The 23,984-nt window shown below is 36.4% G+C and overlaps 1 protein-coding gene across 2 annotated transcripts in view; it reads left to right on the forward strand.

Annotated features, from left to right (window-relative positions):
• The window catches only part of ntrk3b (neurotrophic tyrosine kinase, receptor, type 3b), a 132,018-nt gene that overhangs the window by 92,436 nt on the left and 15,598 nt on the right, over positions 1-23,984 (forward strand). For both annotated transcript variants that reach the window (XM_053512440.1, XM_053512439.1), the window contains one exon: positions 12,226-12,414. In XM_053512440.1, coding sequence (XP_053368415.1) covers positions 12,226-12,414 — 189 coding nt within the window. The remainder of the gene's footprint in view (positions 1-12,225; positions 12,415-23,984) is intronic.

The following is a 23,984-nucleotide window of genomic DNA, read 5'->3' on the forward strand; positions in this document are numbered from 1 at the left end:
GCAACAAATGAAACAGTATTTTATTTTTTCCCCTCACCTAAATCCCCTCACTTTTATTAGGGGAAAAAAAAAACCTATGAAATAAAACATGTTATTGAACAAGCTTTTTGTATTTTTAAGCATCTTCATACCTTTCTTGCTTGTAATGAGACAGTGGATATGAAATCTTTCATTTTGAAATATGAGTAGTTTGGAATGAAGCCACATTGCTAAGTAACTCTGCAGTTCAGACAATGAAGTTATTTGTCTCAGTTTGTGCATCGCAAAATAGAGCAGACACAAAAAAAAAAATGCAAAAAAGATTGTAAGGGAAAGCTAGAAGGTGTTCATGCAAAATAAGATGCAGAAAAGGATGCTGGCCAGGGCTTTATTGAAACAGCAAACGAGAGCTGTTTGCTTTCTCTCAAATGCAGATAAGCCTGGGGCAATGTTCCACAGCCTCCACATCGAATATTTATATCATCACAAATAGGCTAAGGTGTGAAGATTTCTTTTTTCTTTCTTTTTTTTTTGTGTGTGTGTATCGTCGTGTGCATGCAGGACTTTCGGATAAGCCAGTTTGCATTTACGGACTTAAAGTTTTGTCAGTATTCATATGATTATTATGTAGTATATTTTACATCTTTTTATACAGTTTTATTAAACAGGCACATTTGTATGTACAAAGCAGTTTACACATGAAGTAAGCACAAGCCAAATATAGAGCTACAGTATGAGAACACCCGGATGTTGATGCAGGAGTTACATGACTATGCTTGCTTTTCAGAAATAGCACAAGACAGCTGTATGAGTTAAGAAAGGAAACTCCATTCCGATGCCAAGAGCTAAAATCTACAGTAAGTGCAGACTGTACAATGTAAGGACAAATATAATGAAGAAGATACAAAAATAAAACGTCATGCAAAATAAAACTCATGAGTGCCAGATGAGTTGAGTCTTTGAGATGCTTTTTAAGTCATTATAAGATGGGTGAGTAGTACTGAGCATTACCCACAAGTAATGTATAATATGAAGCTCGCTTGGTATAGGAATTCAAATCATGTACCATGGTGAACAATTTCGTCTTTCTACTCTATTACATGACAGCTTCCCTACGGCAACACATTGATTTAAGAAAAGAAGACACCAGGAAGATCAGATTAGACAGTTCAAAATGAAAAACAGCTAACAGGATGGTTTATCAGCTTGACCAATTCAACTTATGCTTAGGTAGATGGGAGTTACAGTAATGGATTTTTTGCAGAAAATACAGAAAATGTACAGTAGTTCACTCACAGACCTTACACGATATGAGACAATAGGATTGAATGAGTGAGTGACACTACTAGTGATATTACTACTGCTAACCCTAGTTTGTCATTTATCAGATCGTCAAGGCATATACAATATCTTAGTATGGTCACTTGATAGTCAGATCTAAGGGACGGGATCATGGGAATACCAGTCAGGCATGAAGAATGTGATGACTGAAAAAACTGAGCAATCAAAATTATTTTGGGAATATGTTATTTGGATCATTTAAAAATATTGTCATACACAGCGATCAGCCATAACATTAACATCGCAAAACCGTAACAAATTACCATTGATTATCTCAACAATCACTACGGTGACCAAAGGCCAGCTCATCCGGTCCGAACCCACAGATAAGCCAATGCAGCTCAAATTGCCAAAAAAGTCTTGCCAAGGCATAAAGGGTCAGGGGTAGCTCAGTGGTTAAGGCATTGGACTATGGTTCCCAGATTATGGAAGATCCCAGGTTCAAACCCCACACCCACCAAGTTTCTACTGAGCAAGGCCCTTAACGCTCAGATGTGTAATGAGATAAAAATGTAAGTCTCTCTAGATAAGAGCATCTGCCAAATGCCTAAATTTAAATAAAGGCAACAGAAAACCAAATGCACTACAGCCCCACCCACACAGGGACCAAAGGCGTCACCCTATCCTCCGAACTGTTGTAGTTCTACAGAGTTCCTAAGTGATCAAAATAACCCAAGGGAGCTGGGAGGAACTTATTTCTTTCAGGAGTTTAGGAGGATCCTCTATACTTTTTTGTTTTCAGCCAGTGATGGTGTTTGTACAGTTCTAAATTAGTGAAGCATACAGTAGGTAAGATCTTGCCTGAGGAGTATCATTTGGCAAAAATAGTCCTTTGTGTGGTGAAACAATCAGTACTTAGAAATGGACTTAGACTGTCACATCCTTCTGTAGTGTTGCCTTCAGCCATCTTCCTTCAGAGCCATCTGGATTCATGAAGCTGATTGATGATTTGCCAAGATTTCTTGTGTGAGGTATCAGTAAAATCTCTAAGGCTATGATCAATCTGAAATGTTCCCCCTGGATGGTTCCAGTCTATTACAAAGTTGTGTTTGAAAGATGACTGATTTTTGTTTGAAAGGCACTTTCCATGACTCTTTTGTACAAAACGTTGAATAATACAGTATGGTGCCTTGAAATTGTAGCTAACTCTACAGGGTGACCCCAATGTCTCTGTATATTGGGCAAATTAACACATTTTATCACAATGTAACTTTTAAAATGTATTTAAAAAAATATATATAGATATTAGTGCTGTCAAAATTAGTGCGTTAACGCATGCGATTAATTTGAAATATTTAACGCATTAAAAAAATTTAACGCAATTAACGCGGTTGCAGTTTTTTTTATTTCCTGTTGTGGCCGACGTGTGTTCAACGTGCAAAGAAGTATGGATAAGACCAAGGAAGGACTTTTAGACGGAAAGTTTCAGTATAAAACTCTGCCGGATGGTTCTGTGGATAAAACAAAAGTAATCTGTACATTTTGCAAAGCCGAATTTAAATACCACAGAAGTAATTCGTCTTTGACATATCACTTAAAAGCAAAACACCCCACCGAAACAATCTCTACAGGGCCTCGCCAATGTAAATTGCATTGATTGTTTTGAAATTCAAATGACACAAATGGCACATACCTGTGTTTTTATTTCTGTAATAAATATGGCTTTCAAGCCAACAGTTAATTTGGAGAATATTGATGGTTTATTGCAGGTATGTTGTTTACATGAGAAAATCTGTGTTTGAAGAACAAAAATTTCAATAAACAATCATATTTGAATTTAAATAGTTTAATTGTCTTGAGTTTACATTAATTATTTACATTTACATATCCAAAAAGTTTCAGTCTTTTAATTATGATTAATCGCGATTAATTGCAAAAAAATTGTGCGATTAATTAGTTAATTTTTTTTAATCGATTGACAGCACTAATAGATATATATTCTCCATGATTGCCATTTCTTCCTTTTGTCTTTCCCACTATTGATGAGCTTGTGTTGTCCGTGTCACATGTCCATGTAATTGCTTAATTATGGTAATTTCCCCTATGTATGGAAACTTTTGGGACATCCTGTATAATGATAGAGTAGCTCCCCTAATTATCCACTTGTAACAAGATGCAAGGAATTAAATGCATCATTTAGACATGACATTTTGCAATAAAAATACATGCATGTAGAAAGTATTATACTATGAAGGAATTAATGAAGCTTTTCTGATAAACTAAAATAAAATAAAATAGACTCAACAGCAGGGTCTAACTTTGTTTGTTAAATCAAATGGAAACCTTTGGTGTTTGCTGTTGAGTAAGTGACAATTGAAATATCAGTCATTCAGATTGTAGCAAACTTTATGCAAGTCCCTTGTTTTAATTGCTTATCACCTCTGTACAGTTTGCAAATATGAGGGCTTAAGGGTGTGTGTGTGAGATAGAGTGAGAATGTGTGTGCACGCCTGAGACGTCTCAGCGCAACCCAGTTAAAGGACACACAATGTTCTAGCTGCATATCTTTTACTACAGCTCCATCCTATGAGGCAAGAAAATGCTGAGACAATGGTTCCTGCAGCCACCTGCATGGCTACTTGAGTAGACTCAAACAATAATTACATTTGCTTTCGGCTTGACGACTGATTGAGCCCATTATCCTAACCCAGATTCAGCATGACACTGGCTCACCTCGCCGATTGGATTTGCGACAGCTGTATTTTTAGACCTTTCCAAGCAGAATTTGGCCACGTGGGTATCGGGAGATTTTATTTGGCAGTGTGTGTTGTGTGTGTGTTTTATAAAGTGATTTTACTTTAAGTCTGGTGGACTTAGAATCTTATTTCATCACACCAAGGCAGTGATTTGGTTTTACTCCTCTGCTATTCTTATGACCTAATATATTCAAGTTGTAGAACATGACAGGATGAGAGAGAACATCAAATGACATTGGGCATTTGGCAGATGCTTTTATCCAGAGTGACTTACAAAAAAATGCCTCGAAGTTTCAATCATTGGATAGATCCTTACAATGGGTTACTAGGTAACTAACTACCATCAGTCAAACATTGTTTTGGAATTTGAATTTTTTTTTTCTTTTCCCAGATTGCCAGTGACTCTGCTGGAAGTTAATTCCCCTACCTAGGAGTCAGGACAGAAAACAGTCTAGATGCATGTCTTCCTTGATCCATATGAGATAGTGGGACCAGTCGAGCAGTGCTGGAGGATTGGAAGGAATGTGGTGCAGTGCTGGGTGTGATAGGTGCTTTGAGATAAGTGGGTGCTGGGCTTTTTTTTAGCTGAGAAAGAAGAAGTATGTCTTATGTTTGAGCTAACCTTGGTCTAAAGGCATTTTCACACTTGGATCAATTACGGGGGTCCAGACACAGGCCCAATTCAGGGATTAGTTGCCTCCACAATGGAGAATTTCTTCTAAACCATGCAACAATTTCCCAATTCCAGATGGTGATGCAGGTTTGCCAAGGCACTTGGTTTATTCATTTGCTCTTTCATTTGTTACGAGCACTCAAGTAATGAAGAACCCCACTTTCTGGATAAAAGATTGTTTGCGGTGTTGTTACACCACAAAGGTGAGCTAATTACAGCACTCCACTTATAGGATAGTGAGCTTCAGCCAGCACCCACAACCCTTTCCAAACCATTACAAAACATTAAACAGGAAGCAGTGACATTAGACAGCATACACTGGTAAGATCAAATAGCTTAAGCTAAGTTTTAAAAAGACCAAAAGATCAGTTTCTGTAAAAAGTTCTTGTGTGTTGTTAAAAATGATAATCAAATAGAACTGGATTGAAATAAACCACCTACATTTTTCTGAATATACTCTAGGACAGGCCAGGCTTGTCTAAAACAGTGTGCAGGTCTATGGGTGTTGAAATGAAGCTTGTACTGTATGTAGAAATGTGCATATAAAACAGCAATAGAACTAAAATAATCATTACACAAAGGGCTGCATAGACGATAAATGATAGCACACCATTTAAAAGCCATCTCACTGGCTACCTAGTGGGATCCTGCACTCAGATTTAGTAGCAAAAGCATCATAACATTTGAGAACTTTAGCAGAGTAAGTATGGATGCCATATTAATTCTGTGTAACACAGGCTTAAATGTTAAATAAGGCTTATACCTGTATTATGGAATATTTATATTTCTCACAGACACTTGTTGTGATCAGTCTTAACAAAAAATAATAAAAACCTCCCAAATATGGACATCTGAATGTGAGAGTTAATACTGTAGGTGCATACATTTAGGCATTTGGCAGTCGCTCCTATCCAGAGCGACTTACATTTTTATTTCATTACACATCTGAGCAGTTGAGGGTTAAGGGCCTTGCTCAAGGGCCCAACAGTGGCAACTTGGGGGTTGTGGGGTTTGAACCTGGGATCTTCCGAACCGTAGTCCAATGCTTTAACCACTGAGCTACCCCTGGCCCGCATACTGTACATGACTAGTCTTAATAAGCCTAGCTTTTCCCTTATTTCTTTTTTTAAATAACATTTAATGGTACAGTTTAGGGCTAGTACAATTAAAATGATAAAAATTTAATTCTCCTATCTCTCCAATGAAATTCGCACCCTTGTCCTTAGGACTTTTATACCTGAAGCATTTTATTTTACCAGACACATGATTCACATAATTACCCATGAATCAAATATTGGTGAGAATCTTGATTAAGTTAATGGCTGCCAAACAAGGTCAATGTGATTTATTTACCAATGGAATACCACACAGTCTGACATTTAAAGGATAAAATAGCCACAAAACTAATCTTTTTTTGAAGGCGGAGTCCTGGAAATTACACAATACTGTTCCCAGATTCCCAAAAGTTATATTATACTGTATAATTATGCACTCAGCAAAAAGCATTTGGGTTTAGGCTTTTAAAAAACCTGGAAAGATGTTTTTAATAATAATAATAATAATAATAATAATAATAATAATAATGTAGAATGTAATACCATGTATAATTATGTACTAAAGGAACATGCCTAAAAATTTATATTTAAATGTATATACAGTATATATAAAGTGAAAGCAGTATAAGCCCAAATTCATGTGTTTATAGTGTTATTACTTAAGTTTCATACATTTAAATAGGCTGGTGTGTAGGCAAGAATTTTAATGGTATAATATAAAATAATTTAAGGGATCCTTTTATAACTTATCATATATATAAAAAGCTTTAAAACTACTCGATCCTGACTCACTTTCTTATTTTAATATCTTTCTTATATGAATTATTTATATAGTCCTATGGCATATGGACTGTAAATGTATATCATTTGTTAATTTGCTACTGTTAGTTTCATTACCATAAATGAAAGGAGTCTTTGCCCTTATAGCACCTAGTATGAAAAGTTAAATAGTTAGAAAACATAAAAAACTAATTCCCGGCTTGGCCTGCATAGCAACAGAATACTGTAGCATACGTGATTTTTATAGTCAGAGGAAATAACAGCATGAAATGCGCATATCATAACATCTTGCTGGTTCAGATGGAGCATTACAATGTCTTCTTTTTTTACATGTGCGCTGCGTCCAAGATCATGACAATTTTAAAGATGACGGTGTAATGCAAAAGCATTTTGATTGGCAATGGCATGGCAATCAGACTTATTTCATGTAAGCAGTGCTACTTGCAGAATGAACCTGCCTTGAGCTCTTAGCCTGCTAAATAAACAAAAAATAAATCCTGCAAAATAAGTTTTCCTAGGTTTTAAAATTGCCGGATTTTCAAAGAAACAAAGTCACAGCCCCTGGCACTAAGTGTTCCAAACTGCTGAAGACACAGTTTTGTTACATTTTGCATTCCTCAAATTCATAAATAGAGCTGATGCAAGAACAAACTACCAATAATATGAAAACGCAAACACTTGCATAGTTTCACGATGAAATCATGGACCTGTATTTTGAAAAATAGCACAGTCCCACTGTGTAATTGTCACCAATCAATTGGATTATACCAATTCTGGGATCATGCATGCTAACATTACATTAGTATATTGGATAAACATGTGAGTGCCTTATATGTGATGAATAAATATTTGATTTACTGAAAGTAGAAAGTAATAACAAACAGCTAGGAAAGAGAGAGAGAGAGAGTCAATTTAGATACTTCAAATACATCCTGCTCTCATCACTGCTTTAAAAAAATGTCAGAAGGTTCTTTTATTATTTCACAGGATATGATTCTTGATTTGAAATGACGATCTTTCCTGCCTACATATCAAATACACATTCCAATGATAATATCGGTGAAAATGAGCTTTCTGATTGAATGAGCCTGGCTCTGCCTCTGGAATGTGCAATGTAAAATCCTGATGCATGATTTCCTCCCTGCTAGTTGTAGAAATAGCTCCATCGGCAGCATATTCGTCTACAGTTTAAGCACGCAATCTCCTAAACCTGTGTGTGTATTGTTGTTGTGGACTTGGTATTGTGGCCTTTGAGTGAGACTCGGTGAAGGGAGTTTGCTCCGCTCTGCTGGAGCAGCTGAGTTTCAGGGCATTTCCGAGGTGTGATCGATTGTGGCTTTACAGTGGCCAGCACAACTATCTCATTTTTCCTCTCCCCTTCCCTCTGAGCTGGTAATAAAAGGTAAATGTTTAATGCCCTGAGCTCAATCGGCATACAGCACCCAGCTGCCTAGAGCGATGCCATATTATCGGGTTTCTAGCACCTTTCTGTTCTGCTGGCCGCCCGAGTGACTGATGACACCTGAATATAGCACCCATCACTTTAATGCCCACAGAGACGAAGGGCTTGAGTCACACTTCTGCCAAAGGAAAAAGTTCTTGCTTTCTAACAGCTTGATATTCTTACAGAAGATCTATTGTATAAATGTCCCGTAACTTGGAATTATAAAATTCTATCAGACTTTTTTTGTCAAAACTGAGGTATTAAAATGTATTATTCTATGACAAGATATTAGCATAAAGTGATTTTTTTTTTTTTTAGTGATAAGAATTTTTTTATACTTTTTGTTTTATTTGGAAAATAAAAATGCACAGCACAGTTTTGCTCTATGGATTGCAGAAACTTTTAGGCTCAATAGCTCAAAACTGCTCAGAATGCAGTTTTGAATGCAGTACAGTATATTTACTGTACCCTATTTTAGTTAAAGCTGACTCCTTTTATTTGTGCTGGACTTCACTCTTAGACTTTTCACCACTTTCCCATTACCACCGTATGACACACAGCCGGTTATTAATTATGCCACATTAAAAAAAGTGTAATATATGCATAGATAGAGCTCTTGGTAATATCAGTTCATTTGTTTCAGTTGTTAACTCATTTTATGTTTAATTTTAAATTAGATTGCAAAGTTTTAAAATTCCATTCTAGTTTCTTTTAACTTTCCCTCTAGTGAAAGGTTTATATACTGTATTTTCACCTTTGGTTTTATTCTTCATCTCATTTACATTGCACCCCTAAGGCTATTGCGCAAGGCTTCTGAGTCAAACCATTACCAGCTGAAACACATGCCTGCCAGATTTAGATTTTATGTGAACAGATAGGTGATCCTTGCCCTCCCTTATGCTTCAGATGCATTTTACACCCTCATAAACAAAATGAACAATTGCACTGATGGAGAAAACATAAATTTCCTCCTTCATGAAGGATCATAAATATTGATGTTCTCCCAAGCTATCCAACCGGAAACAGAGGAATGGTTAGTGTAGCAGTAAACTAAAGAATATACTGTAGTACATCGTATAACCTCGATATACAGTATGGTCTGGGTTAGAAATTATCCTGACCTGCATTTACAACTGCGATACAAAAAAACGTTCTCTTTGGGGAAACATTATACTGAACTAAAACAACAATAGCATATATTTATTTTAAAGAATGATATTTTTTCTAAGCACCAGAACCAGAAGTCCAACAAGGACTGTCTGTTTATCTTATATCATTGCAATTAAGCTCCAGTTATAATTGTAGGTCTCTTATAAAAATAAATAAGTAATAATAAAAAAAACGTAATAACTTTGCATGTTGCTTTTAATCTGCTGTGCTTTAAAAGGCTGAACTTCTTTAGTACAGATTTATTTTACAAACAAAGTATTTAAAAAAATAGTAATGCTAATATTGAAAAGAAATTTTGTTACAATTTATCATGGAGACAGGATTTTATGTAATAATTATTTCTAACTTTTTTGTGTTGCATGAAACCCATTTCCATTGTCACCAGATTCAATTTGACAATATTTATAGCAGCAATTTACTTGACAGTTGTTGTTGGACTTTCAGCTGCTCCCATTGAGGGGTCGCCACAGTGGGCCATTAGACCTGCACACAACTTGGCACAGGTTTTATGCCTTATGCCCCTTCTGAGGCAACCCTATCAATTTATCTGGGCTTGGACTGGCACTGCATCTAGTGGCAGGGGTTCGGGCATTGATGGGAATTGAACCTAGGCCTTTAAACGGCATCTGATTAAAACTACTGTGTCATAAGCCACATGAGGCACCTTTTGATGCACTGACAGCATTATTAGTAACTGTGGCAAGTACAGTAGTTTCGGACAGTGGTTAAAATAGTTTAAGCTGTGGATTACTGCTCAGAAAGTCTATGGTTCAAGCCCCAGTAAAGTGTTAATTCTTTGTACTGTTTTAAAAAGTTAGTCAGAGAGTTCTGCCGTACAGAAAGAAGCTTCAACCTAAAATAATAATATCTGGGTACATTAAAGATGATCAGCTTATTTTTAGCTTTAACCTTTTAACTATTTATAAAAAGTCTTCAACTGTTAACGACGGGTACTAAGACCATATATATGTATACGGTATATATAAAATGTGTTTCTTTAAAAAATCTTTTAGTTTTTACCTTGTCTGAGTTGGTGTATTAGGTAAATGTTCATGAGTGTTCATGGTATAGGTTTAAAAGCACAATATGATTAATAACAGCAAGATGGTTTATTTGTCTCCCTTGTTTAAATAAAGGGGTAGTTTTTCTTTTCTTCCCCCAAGTCTTCCACAAATAATGAGGTTAATAGAAATATATTGCAATAGGTCATTATAAATACAGTATGAATACCATCATTATAAATTTTATAAGTTTTTCCTTTTCTTTTATCATATGGCTATTTCTGGGGAAAGAAAAATAGTTAAATTGGTCTAAGTATGTAGCTTTGAAAGATACCAACTTGATTTAGCTCAGTGGGACAGTAAAAGCTTCCTCTGGGTCTTATCTGAACTTTGGAATGCATTTTTGCACTGAACGAGGGTTGTGGAATTTGGCCTTGATAATTTACATTGTGCACACTTTCCAGGTGACAAACTTCTAGGCTGGTTTGTAAAGCATCAACATTTATAATTTATTTAAATGCACATCAAAACAGATTTGAACAATCCAAACTATTCCGTGAAGGTCAAGGCCAGTGAGAGATGTCAGCCATCTAGCATAAAAGGAATTTTGCTTTACCAAGTTTCTACTCATTTATGACTTGATTTGCTACAGTATCAATACCAATACGTATCGTTTGCCTTCCTCATTTAATTAAGGGTAAATCCACTGTGAACTGGGTTCTTAATTTTAAGGCCACCCTGATGAGAGCAGAGAAGAACATCGAGTGCCACATTGCTTCACTTCTGGAGTTGCCCGGGTTAAGTGGTTTTCTCGAGGGCAGTGTCCAGTGTGAGGACAAGTGCTGTAGAACTGCCATTTCACTGGGACAAGGTCAGAGTGCTGTAGAGCCCATTTGAGAAGTTGGATTATCCTCTACTCATCAGGCTGCAGTCATGCAGTGTCACGGAGAATGTAAACGAAGCAGGAAATGGTAGGCGTGCAATTTCCTCCGAGGTTCCTAAGGATTCCTGACAAATTTAAAAGTATGTACACTGTAAAAGCAATTGAACGTTGCATTATATTGCTTATTAATAGCCGGTCTCCTTTTTTTCATCGGTATTAATTTTGACTTAATTTTCATAAAGAAAAGCAGGCAGCAAAAAGTCAGAGGGCGATTTTTTTCTCTCCAGTTGTGTTTCTGTAATTGGTTAGTCTCATCATAGTTATATTGTCCCCTGTGAAGAAGCTGCAATTTACAGTTGTGATAAGCAGTAAACATAGACAAGAAGCAGTGGGGTTGCATGAATCAGTCTGTCTCTTGGCCACAGATTGCATGGAAATATTTCAAAATGGTTCCAAAAGGCTTTTGGTGCAGTAAAGGCTAGAGAATGAATGCGGCAAAGGATGGGAGGACTTTCTATTTAAAGTCATTCTCAATCGCAGGATGTTCCATAAAAAAGATCTGTCAAATAACACAGTCGCTGGAGTGTGTATTTAAATGAAAACTAGCAGCTCACAAGAACCAGATCCTAATTTCACTTAGGATTAAAGCAGCTTATCATCTATTGTTCTATCTATTAGATATGTGGGCTGAAGGAGAATAAAAAAAAAAATACTGGATACCTGGACAAAGCTTTATATTTTTGTTAAGCCAGAATTATATATAATTTTTCATAAATTATACATTTCTCCATAATGCACAAAATCACCTAAGATCTATTATTATCTGACTGCCAGATTTGATGTTGATATACATACATGCACATATATGTTTTCAATGCATATTGGATTTGAAATGGATTTTGAAAAGTGTCTCGAGTTCAAGTGTTTTGTGCCATCTTTCATGAAACAGGAAAGTGTAAAAGGGAAGGCTTTGATGTTTTTCTTAATAAGACAAGCTGTTTCTCATCTTATTAATTTTCACAAGAAAGTGAGAGAGACAGAAAAGCTGGTGAGGGAAATTGTAGTTTCTCTCTTATAACTGATGCTCAATTCTTGCATGGACATTCCATCACATCGCATGGAATTATAAAGGGAAGGTATTTATAACGTTGTCTTTAGTTTTCTTTTTAAATTAGTTTTAAATGTGCTGTTGTCTGTCCACAGGTCCTGTAGCAGTGATCAGCGGGGAGGAAGACTCTGCTAGTCCACTTCATCACGTCAACCATGGAATCATCACGCCCTGCACACTGGACGCCGGTCCTGATGCCGTTGTGATAGGAATGAGCCGCATTCCCGTGCTGGAGAACCCGCAGTACTTCCGGCACGGACACAACTGTAATAAACCAACCACCCGTGAGTCATCCTCACCACTTTCTGTTCAGTTTGGGTCCAAAAGTGGAACCTTATTCAGTCTTTATGTAGTTAATTTACTAGTTCACGTACACATGTGTCAGGAACAGTCACACTTCATTTAGCTTTTATTAAAAGATGTTAGGGCAACACCATTCATGCTTCCTATACAGTATATTTTTAACTCTCACTGAATAGCGAGCTTGGTAAACAGAAGTGTCAAGATAGCAATCCTTCATTATCATGTTTACCATTATATTTCATGTGCTAATGGAGTTTAAGGGTGTGACAGCAATAAATTAGCACCAGTGTTTTTTTTTTTAACAAGTGTTTTTGATAGAGATACAGTTTGGGCTTTATTAAATTTACTAAATTGTACTTTTTTTTTCTTAAAAGAAAGGAGGAGTTTATTCCCTCAAGCCCATATATGCCAGCTGGCACTAGTCACTTTTACATTCCTTCACCTTTTATTTTGCGCCCACATGTGTATACACACTAATCACCAGGAGGAACCCATTCATGATTTTGTGTCTATGTTGCTGAAATATGAGTTCTGGATATTGATCTCAAAGTTTTTCAAGTGGGGATTTATGATTTTGTCGATGCTTCCCTGGCACTTGCATACTAAAATGTCATAAAGAAGAAAAAGTAATTTGCATTACTGAGCAAATTTTGTCTTGGATGCTTATTTAAAAGTGGTGCAGCGGATCAGCTCCAAGTTGTCGGGTTTGATCCTGTACCCTGTGTGGAGTTTCTATGCATGTTCACCTTGTGATTCTGTGGGTTTCCACCAGGCTTTCTGATTACCTCCCAGTTCCTAAAAGCTTCTCAAGAGATGCAGTGGTACCTCGGCACACAAATTTAATCCATTCTGGAGGCAAATTCCTAAGTCGGATTTCACATTGCGGAACGCATTTTCCTATGGGAAATAATGTAAATGCAGATAATATGTTCCAGACACAATTTCCAACACTATATTCATATTTTTGCATATAAAAACAAATCAAAACATTTAGAAAATAAATGCAAAAGAAGTAGAATATATAATATATTGATATTAAATCTCACTTAACCATAATTTATGACTCCTCTTGGCAGCGGTTTCTTAACAAATGGCTCAGTTTTCCTCTTGAAGCCGTCCTTGATACCTTGTAGCGCAGTCACATAATGGGGTTTTATAAAGCTGCCAGTCATTTTTTATATGTCATCATATAGTTTATAATCTGTTTCCATATGATGTTTTTTTTACTCCTGCAAGACTTTCTCTCTAAATCACGAGGGGAATCCTGGTGACACAAAGCGGTCAGCTGACCATGTTTAAAGGGAAAGCGCAAGGCTAATATTACTCAATTGTTGTTTATACGCCCGGTCGCCATTAAGACTGTAAATCCTTCTGTCTCTTTGCAGATATATAAAAATTTGAATTACTCACCAATGGGACAGTATCACAGGACAGCGTTTTTTCATCATCATGCTCCCGGTGTACGCACTCACAGAGTATAAAGGACTTGCGACTATACATTCATTAACATACACATCAAAATATTAATGTTGTCCTTCTAAGGGCTGGCATCCCATCCACGGATATATTCGCACCTCACACCCTAAATTTCCAAGATAAGCTCTGGATTTATGATCCTGGTCAAGATTAAATACATCAGGTACAGTACTTTAGTACTGATAAACGTGAATGAGTAAGTTCTGAATGTCTTCTCCATTACGCCTGAAGTACAAATAGCTATTTTAAAATACTGTACATTTTATAGAAAAAAGATTATGTTAGACAGAAAGGGATGTTGTCTGTCAGGCAAGTACAGTATACTGCAAGAGTGGAGAGAAGGGCGGGATCTGTGCCGGGATCTGTGTGCATGGAGTTTGCCTGTTCTCCCTGTGCTTGTGGGTTTCCTCCGGGTACTCCAGTTTTCTCCCACAGTCCAAAGACACGCAGATTAGGATGATGTTCTTAAATTTCCCATAGTGTGTGAATGAGAGTCTGTTTGTGTGTGTGTGTGTGTGTGTGTGTGTGTGTGTGTGTGCCCTGCGATAGATTGCTAACCTGTCCAGAAGTCTACTGAGACTGAATACAGGATTGCACGTTATAGATGAGTGAGGGAGTGAATACATTTTATTTCATTAATTCACTTCTTTGCTTTACAGCATTTTTCACATACATGTGCTTTGAGATAGTAGGCTACTGTTGAAGCCTACTTTTATCCTCATTATTCATTTCCACTACAACCTGCACACAGCCACTGTTTGCCTTTGGCTTTTTAAAGGTCAAGAAACACATCCCGAAGTAGATTTTTGTAGGCGTTCACCCTAGTCATTACACCAATGTATAGTGTCATTACTAAACTACGAAGTGTAGAACATGAAGGAAGCGCTGCTTTGATAAACTGAAGTCTCTCCTATTTAAAAATAGATGACTCATGAATCGCACAGTCCTGCTGTCAATGCAAATTGTACTGGCACAAATACGACCCTATTGTTGGCCAAATGGAGGTTCTTTACTGCTCTTTTGATCATTGGTGTTGCTAAGATTTATTTTTTGGCTTTTCTAAGTCTCGGTGGCCTACGCATACAGATGTAAGCCCGATCCTAATGTAGAGATTCTTCATTTAAATCCTTTCGAATAAATCAGAACATGCTGTCCTTTTGCCACTTAGATCCTGTTTTTTAATGTTTGTCACAAATAGCAACAGTAAAAGGAAGCCAGTTCATTTGAGAGTGATGAATTCTTTTATTCTTGCAAACAGCATACACACACATACACACACACACACAAGCAGACACATTGATATTCCCCGCACACTGCAGCGGCCTGTTCGCTGTGAGCACTGTGATGGCCATGTGGAGATTTCGGAGAGTAGGAAGTGAAATTCAAATTAAGCTCACATGAATAAATTAACACACTATTCATTATAGATGTGTATGTATGAATTCTTTATGACTCATGGCCAGTGCATGTACACCCCCATCAAAACAAGGGTGTGATATTTCAATGACATTTTCTTAAGAGATATGCACACATTTTCACTCTTCTGCCTCTAGATTTTAGGAAGTCTGTTAGAATGCTGTTTAAAATTAGAAACACATTTGGATCAATCAGTTTTTTGATTTGGCTTAAAACACACAGAGTTTCATATGGTGATAAAGTGCATTATCTGTAAAGCAATATTTTCATCCAGATTTTGTGAGACTATGTTTTTTTTTTTCTCTACTTGGAGCTCTATCAGTGATGAATGCCTACTGATAAATCTTATAGTCTAAAGCTATCCCCCCCCCACAGTGTTCTTGCCAAATTATCTTGTAAGAACTGAGACATTGAAACAATGAAATAACATAACAGTTACTCAGAACTCTAGAATTTTAGTACTTACAGTACTGTATATTTGAAATAAACAGTGCAATAAAATACAATTCCATGCAGAAGAGGTATGAAATACATTGTCATTTAGTACTGTACAATACTGGTTAACTAATCTAGCTATTAGCTAGCTAGCTATTGTTAGCTAGCTATCGTCTACCTGGTTAAGCAGAAATCCCCCAGCGGTATATTTGAACTAAAATATGAAAGTTTGTACTAAGCATTAAATTTTACAAATTCTCTAGGTTTCTCTAATAAAAAACATTATTGGAATATTCATCATTACAGTATTAGAAAGTTTTATGTTGAAATTTTTTCTGTTTCATGTTCATGTTTTTTTTTTTTCTTAACATCGGCTTAGGTCAAAACATTCACAAGGGTTTGCATTGCAATGAATTGGCACCACATCCATGGTGTACCCGGCCTACTGCCCCGAGTCCTCGGAGCCTCATCTCCATGGTTGCTGTGACCTTGTACAGGATAAACAGTATAGATAATGAGTGAGTGAATGGTGGATGCTCTATATAAATGTCAACATATGCGTTTCCAACATGTGCATTTCTTAATATAGTGAAGTTTCCATTAAATAGATTTATTGTTAATTTTCATCACTGGAAAGTATCTTTCTGGTGGAGGTAATGCTGTAACTTTAGGTTTTCTGATACAGGAATGGGTTCAGGAGGGATTTGCGGTTTCTCTGTAACAAGATACCTTTTTAAAGAGGCTGGCGAGGGAACAGGAACTAACTTTTTCACAGTTGTTTCACAACATTAGATGGTACTACAAAGGGATAAAAAGTATGCAGTGTCATTCTTGTGTATAGCTTTAACTTTGACAATATGAAAGGGTTTATGGTTTCTCCGCTACAACAAAAACTGTGTTTTTGTTTCTTTATTAACTCTAGTAGAAAACGTGAGGCTATTTATAGCTGCTATAGCATAAGGGTTGACAAGATAACAGCTTGTTTTGTGGTGTTCCATAACATCAGATGTAACTATTAATAAATAAAAGGTATGTAGCTTTAGACTTTAATACTTTAAAGGAATAAGGTAAAATTTAATAAAAAAAAAACTAAGTGCTGGCAAATGATGTGGTCTAAAAGGATTCAAATTAATTAAGATGTGCTTTTATTGCCATTATATTTCTGTAGCAGCACACCACAATCTGTTTAATTCCTTAAAAGATGTTTTAAATTCATTTCTTTATTGATGAAATCAAACAAATTCTAACTTACCATCAGCCAAACATGGTATTGGCGCTAAAAAGTGTCTCACCTCGATAAAAAAGTACATTTTACAGATTGGATCATATAACACCATTTTTTATAATATTTAATGCTTCTTATCTCCCGATTCATACGTCTTCTTTTTTTTGTGAACATGAATGCACAATTATATTTTTATCAGATAAAAAGAAACCTTTGCCAATTGCAATTTCATGCTGTTTTATGTAGTGTCCGTAACTTTTTTGGATTCAAGTCTTTTAATGATTTTAATGGCAATTTAGATGAAACTTGGCTAATTTAGATTTCACATGAAAGACATACTGTACATCTGAAAAAGTATTATAAAATTATTATAAAACTTAAAAAAATAAATTGTTACAACATTGCAACATGAATTTTAAATGGTTATGGACACTACAGATGTTTTGCTTTTTAAACCTTTACCAAAAACTGGAATGCTTTAACTTAAGCAACAGTTTTTACAGGTCATAAGCTTCTAGAATTTTACACCAATTTTAATACTTAAATAAATATGAACAATTTGTATTTTAAATTATTATTATTGTTTGAATGCTGAAAATATTAATTTTTGGGGCGTATATAAAATCATCTCTCCAAAATGGCTGAAGTTAGCAACATGAATTTTTTTTCGGGGAAACAAGATTAGTCCCTTCCCATGTTGCATAAACTTCGGAAGGAGCTTTTTTGGCACATACATTTTCTGTACCATATGTGTAACATAAAACAATTATAAGTTAGCACCAATACTGTGTTTTGACCGTATAAGGGTTTTGAAACAGAAGTAGGAAGTTCTGAAAGTATCGAGTTCCCAGCCATCATGAATGCACTAGTGAAAAAAATCATCAGGATGTGTCATAAACGCACTTATATGCTGTAGCTCAAGGCTTCTTTGAGCAGAAAAATATTTGCAGCTTGTCAGTCAGGTGTCATTTATTTGACTCCATGCTGAGGCTTTGCTGTACAAAGCCGCAATGTATTTTTATTCAGGACGTCTGGTTTCCTTAGACACAGCTTTCTCCCCTCGGAGTCTGATTACAGATATGACCCTTTTGATCTCTTCTGTCCAGACAAATAAGACAAAACAATAAACATTTGTTCTTTTTGTTGACTGGTTTACAAAAAAGACCTAACATACCTCCTGATGTGTAAGTTTGTATCAACTTTAAGAAATGGAACTGGTTTATTTTGGGCTTAAATCATCGTCGGTTTACCTACGGACAGACATGGATAAAAGAGACATGTTCACTGTATGCATACTCAAAACACAAACAGGTAGTGGAGGAAAACAGACATACGTAACACTTCTGGGAAATATACCTCAAAACGTAGTACTAGAATAACATGGAAGCTTTGCTATTAATTTTTTACATTTCAATTTCATGCCTGTGGAACAGAAATATAAGAGAGAGAGAGAGAGAGAGAGAGAGAGAGAGAGAGAGAAAAGCACTGCCAGAGTCCAGGCTCTGAGTTCTCTGCATCTATGTGGAGCTTCATTTCCCGTGTTTTGCCTGAGGCCAGACCCCAAGGGCTCTGCCTCTCTCAGAGGAACTGCCTTTCATCCCAGCTAACTTGCTAGCTAACATCCTCAGGAGTTTCCTCTCTTCTCAACAGTGTCTCATACAGGACCTTCTTTTACAGAATAAATATTTAATAATTGTTCATTATTGATTAATGGTGCCAGCAATCGATCATTATTTAAGAGCTTATTATGAGAAAGTACCATGGGATGAAAACATACTGAAATTCTTTTGTAAGACATTACAAAAAGTGTTGACAGACATAAAACTACTTTGTGGCAAATTTTAAAAGCAAAGCCTTTCATGTCGTAATGAGATTAAAAAAGATTTTTTTTTTTTACTCATATGCAGTGAAAAATATTAACATCCAATATTTCCAGTACAGTATTGCAGTATGTGACACAAAGCATTTGGGAATATCCATGACTGCTGTGATCCAGCATGATCCAGCATTTGGACATGTCCCACCGCAGTAGTTTATGGGAAAATATTCGTCATTATTCTCACTCATGTATTTATTTATTAAATCTCACACAGTATCGCGATGTGGTATTCTTGTCTCCAGAAAAGCTGATGGAATTAAATCCGTCTATTTATCGCCAGCTTTAAAAATGTGCTCCACTAGAAAAACACGTTTCTCACTGGTTACCATTTTCACACGAAAATACACGCTCGATGTTAAGCAAAGAACCCCTCGGATACCTACAACAGACTGGTGGCGCCAAACAAGAGCGCGTCAACGCACTACTGCTCTACAGTATGTGGCCGTTGCTGGGAAACTTTCTGAACACACTGTACATGATGAATTATGAGGGCATTTTTGCATTTGCCAGACGTCCACAAGCTTGTCCTCCATCTACACTGTCAAAACAGTACTTGTATTTGTCTTGGCTTTTTTTCTGCCCCAGCTGTTGACTCAGTCATCCAATTACATCACTTAACATGTCACACAATAAAGCTCAAGCATGTTTAAAAATAGTCCTTAGATCATTTTGAAATAAGATTAAAAGGCTAAAGATCACAGAATCACTTTTTAAAGTGGACAGTTTTGAATTAAAAAAAGGATTTAAATTAGGCAGATAGGCTGTCTGCCATTATTTGAAGCCCAAGATAAAAAGAAATGAACCTTCGGAAATGACATTTCATTTTATTTAGAGTCAAATCTTTATCTCTTTGTTGCCTTTTGTCTAGGGAAATATGACTTTTTTTTAATCAAACTAACTAAAAAACACCACATCCCGCCCATTAAATGGAGATCATTAAGAACCCAGTGATTTTTTTTGTTTTCATAATGACCAGCCTGTCTGTTATTCCCAGGAAAGATGTTTGCACAAAGAGCTTCAAGGTAAGATTTTATGCGGACCCAAGACTATGAGTAAAAACAAGAGGACAAAGACATTGGCTCCTGTGGATGAAGATAAACGGGGATCTCTCCACAGACAGCATATTGTTAGGAATTATAATTGCACAACTCCTCTGATCTAGAGTGCACTTAACCCCATTACAGTGAACAAAATAAGAAAGTGATATCATCTTGTGAAAACGAATTGTTCTTTATATGAAGATAAATTACATACTGTATATAAACCATTGTGTTGTAACATACTGTGTACAGTGGCACCTCGGCATACAAATTTAATTCCGTTCCAGGGGTGAGTTCGAGTTCTTAAGGCACAATTTTGTATTGCGAAATGCATTTTCTCACAGGATATAGTGTAAGTGCAGCCACTCAAAAATATCCAATGCATTTAAAACGATCAAAACAGGCTTTGTTTCATAGCAATTTGAAATATAAATGGAAAACGCCCTTATATCTTTATAAAATTGACCTTGAAAAAAATAATTACTTTATCTCAAACTTCAGAGGCGCTGTACATTTTTTAATACCCGCTTATGAGTGTGCAATTCAAATTTACTTAATAAATGCAATCTCAGCATTCAACACACTTCACGGTAACCCATAAAAAAATATTTCAAAATAAAATTTTTTGTAACATGCTTATGAGTTTGCAATAAAATTCCATGAGAACTAAATTATGGCCACATCCTGAAGCGAGTTTCGCATATACAGTATATACACATATATATACATACAGATCCGTAAACTCGCTTCGCTTGGCTTTCCACTGACGCAAACAAGTATTGACCAGCTTCCTGACATGCGCGCAACTTGTGCGCTTGCTTAAGCTGGTGTTCGATTTGGCTCAGTTTGGTTGCTTGTATGCTGAAAATGCTTTGTATGCCGAGGCAAATTAATTGAAAAATTTCAGTTCCTAAAATAATAATTCTTAACGTGGGCCGTTCGTATGCCAAGGTACCACTGTATTTTGGTGTAATAATTTTTTTTTATGTTGATATTATATTGGGTATAAATCGTTGCAAGTAAGTATGTAGGGATCAGAGAGAGACAACAGAAAATATGGTTAGGCAACCCATCCCACTCTCACTGTCAGGTGTGTTGGGAATGGCTCTTTCGGGGGATGGGACAAAGCCAGTCGACCACTTAATGATCACATAAGTGAATATAAATTAGGTATTTGAGGCAGAAGTGGCGGTTTGACCCGTCCTCGCGTATCCCCTCTTAGATTCCTATATTTCCTGTGCATGAATGATGAACGCAATAACAGCGACTATGAGATGCCATTCACAGCTCGAGTGCATTTGCCCTCTGTTGTCAAAGATTTGTGGGTGGAAGTCAGAATTCTGACAAGGTGGCATGAGAGACGAGTCATTGTGGGTGTCTGGCTGATGATGAACTGGTGTGGTGCAAACGTTTAGTAATTTAATGCTGTGATAAAATCACATTTTTGTATTTTCTCATTAATAATGCATGATCTTTTTACTGTACACAAAGGTAGTCACGTGTTTTGAGATATCGAATCGAAGGAGAAGCAGTTTCTGAAATACTGAAACAAGCCCATCTGCAATAGTTACACTGAGGGCGTTTTACTTTAAACCTGTTGACCTGTATGTGCATGATTTTTACTTTGGTAAAAAAAAAAAAATCACAGCAGTGCAATGCGTGCGATCATAAAGATACAGCTGAAGAACTTAAGTTAATTAAATGTTTAACATTTAATTCAGGTCGAATTAGGAAAAATGTGTTCCCAGTGACTTTGGTTATGGGTTTTAGTATCAGACTGGGTCAAGTATTTCAAAAACTGCTGATCTCCTCTGACTTCCTCACAAATGAAATTGTTTAGAGTTTACATGACAGGGTGCTGAGCAGCGTTGGAGACTGGAAGGCTACTGTAACTCGAATAATGACTTATTACAGTAGTAAGCAGGAAATGCATCTCATTATGCACACAATAAGCCTTAAGGCAGATGGGCTTCAGCAGCAAAATACCTTACTAAATTTCTAGTATAAATTTCTTTTGCATGTTTCTTAACCAGAAGTACAGTAGTGATAACATTTTAAAATCTAAAGTCCAAGGTCCTCCTGCACCTGTTATTTTCTATAGAGGTTCTTACAGCATCTACATCTGTACTGCATATTTGTGAGCATTTTCGAAGTGTTAATTTAACATTGAAATCCGCACTAGACTGGTTTTCCAATATTGATAAAGTTTAGACTTTAATGAGCCACTTGGAGGTGGAGGTGTGAAGAAAATGTGTTACTTTCACAAGCGTTTTCCAAAAGCCTTTGTAACTGTTGATTTAACAAGCCAGAAGAATTCACAGTTCTTCTTTGTTAATTTCCCAGCATGTTGCTGGACCAAAAACATTGATGAATATTAACGTTCATAAAATTTTCACAAGCTAAGAAATTTGTGCCAGTTTTGGTTATTTTTTTGACAGAATTTGACTGTCATTTAGTTTAAAAATGTTAACAAAAAGCATATGAAATTCATAATTAAAATAGCAACTCTAATAACCTTTCTAACTGTCACACAATTGGACAAACCATTTTAACATGCTTAGCCCATGTGAAATGCCTCATTTACATTTTTATGCATTTGGCAAACAGTATTATCCAAAGCGCTTTACATGTGAGGCCGAATAGTGTGTATGCACAGAGCTGAGAAGGTCACAGCACAGACCTTTTAGCAATTCATGGGTTTGAACTTGCGCTGAATTTTTAATGACGAGCATTACAGACGCACGTTACAGACGCACGTTACAGACGCACAGACAGACAAAGACGAATAACAACTAACAAAATTCATCTGTGGGCATCAACCTGGTAATCATATATGGGTGACAGCTTGGAAATATCCGTCATGTGACTCAATTTTTACCTTTTCTTCAAAATATTTGGTGTGGCCACAATGTCTAAGTCTATGGGCAAACATATTTTCTTTAATATAAAGAAAACTGTCTATGGATGCAGACTTGTTTATCTTTAAATCTGGTAAGTTTACACTAGGGAATAAATTCTCACTTTGATTATCAGATGTAGATTATGTAGATTATTATCTACATCAATTTGTCTCATCACCTGCTGTAAAAGACAAACTAAAAAAAGCCTCATCTCGTCACTCGCATGATCTCTGTTCATGCGAACATCTGTGCTGTTAGATTTAGTTTATTAGGTCATTTAGACATTCAAAAGGTTAATCTGTTGTCAACTGCAGACTGGAAAGTGTGGAAGCCCTCGTCGCTTTTCTCGTTATCATTTGACTGATATACTAAATCGATTAGGCTTATGTCTATGTTGCTACAGTATGGCATGCAGGCCTCTAAATTCCTTAAAGCTTGATATTTACTACGTAAGGAATTCACCCTTTTAGACAGCTTCAGGTTTTAGACAGCTTTAGGAAGACGTGTTTGCTAAACTAGCTCCTTGCCTAACATGATCTTTACAGGAGCAAAGACAAGTCAAGTGTGAAACTGAAGTAAAAATGCATTTATGGTTAAAGGTGGCACTGTGGCTTAGTGGTTAGCATTGTCACTTCGAGCTCCAGGGGTTGGAGATTTAAATCGGTTCTCCCTGTGCCTGGGGGGTGTTTTTCTCCCACTGTCCAAAAACATGCACAGTAGTAGATTGACTGGCATTTCTAAATTGCTAATTGTGTATAATTGTGTGTGTGTGTGTTTATGCCTTTGTGCCTGGACTGGGTGCGCCCTATCTTGTGCCCTAAAATAGAAAGGCTCCCTGTAACATACAGTAGGCTAGGAGGTATAGAGGGATGGATGGATGGATGGATGATTTATAAAATTCAGACTCAGGTCATCTTCAACTGTGGCCTATAGGAATCAGAATAATAAAAAAAAAAAAAAGATAACTTACTACCATATATATTAGCTGTAATTACTGTTATCTTTATCATCATATTTTATCATCACTACCATCATGTTCCTTGTGTGCAAAAGATGTGTTTTCTTGGACATCTGCCAATTTTCTAACATCAGGTTGTCCATGTCGACTGCTTCTTTCTGTCAAACAACTTTCATATTCAATTAACCATAGGCAATATTCATTCAGATTATAAATATGTCT

The sequence above is a fragment of the Clarias gariepinus genome, chromosome 15, assembly GCF_024256425.1.
Source record: "Clarias gariepinus isolate MV-2021 ecotype Netherlands chromosome 15, CGAR_prim_01v2, whole genome shotgun sequence".
Classification (NCBI taxonomy): Eukaryota; Metazoa; Chordata; class Actinopteri; order Siluriformes; family Clariidae; genus Clarias; species Clarias gariepinus.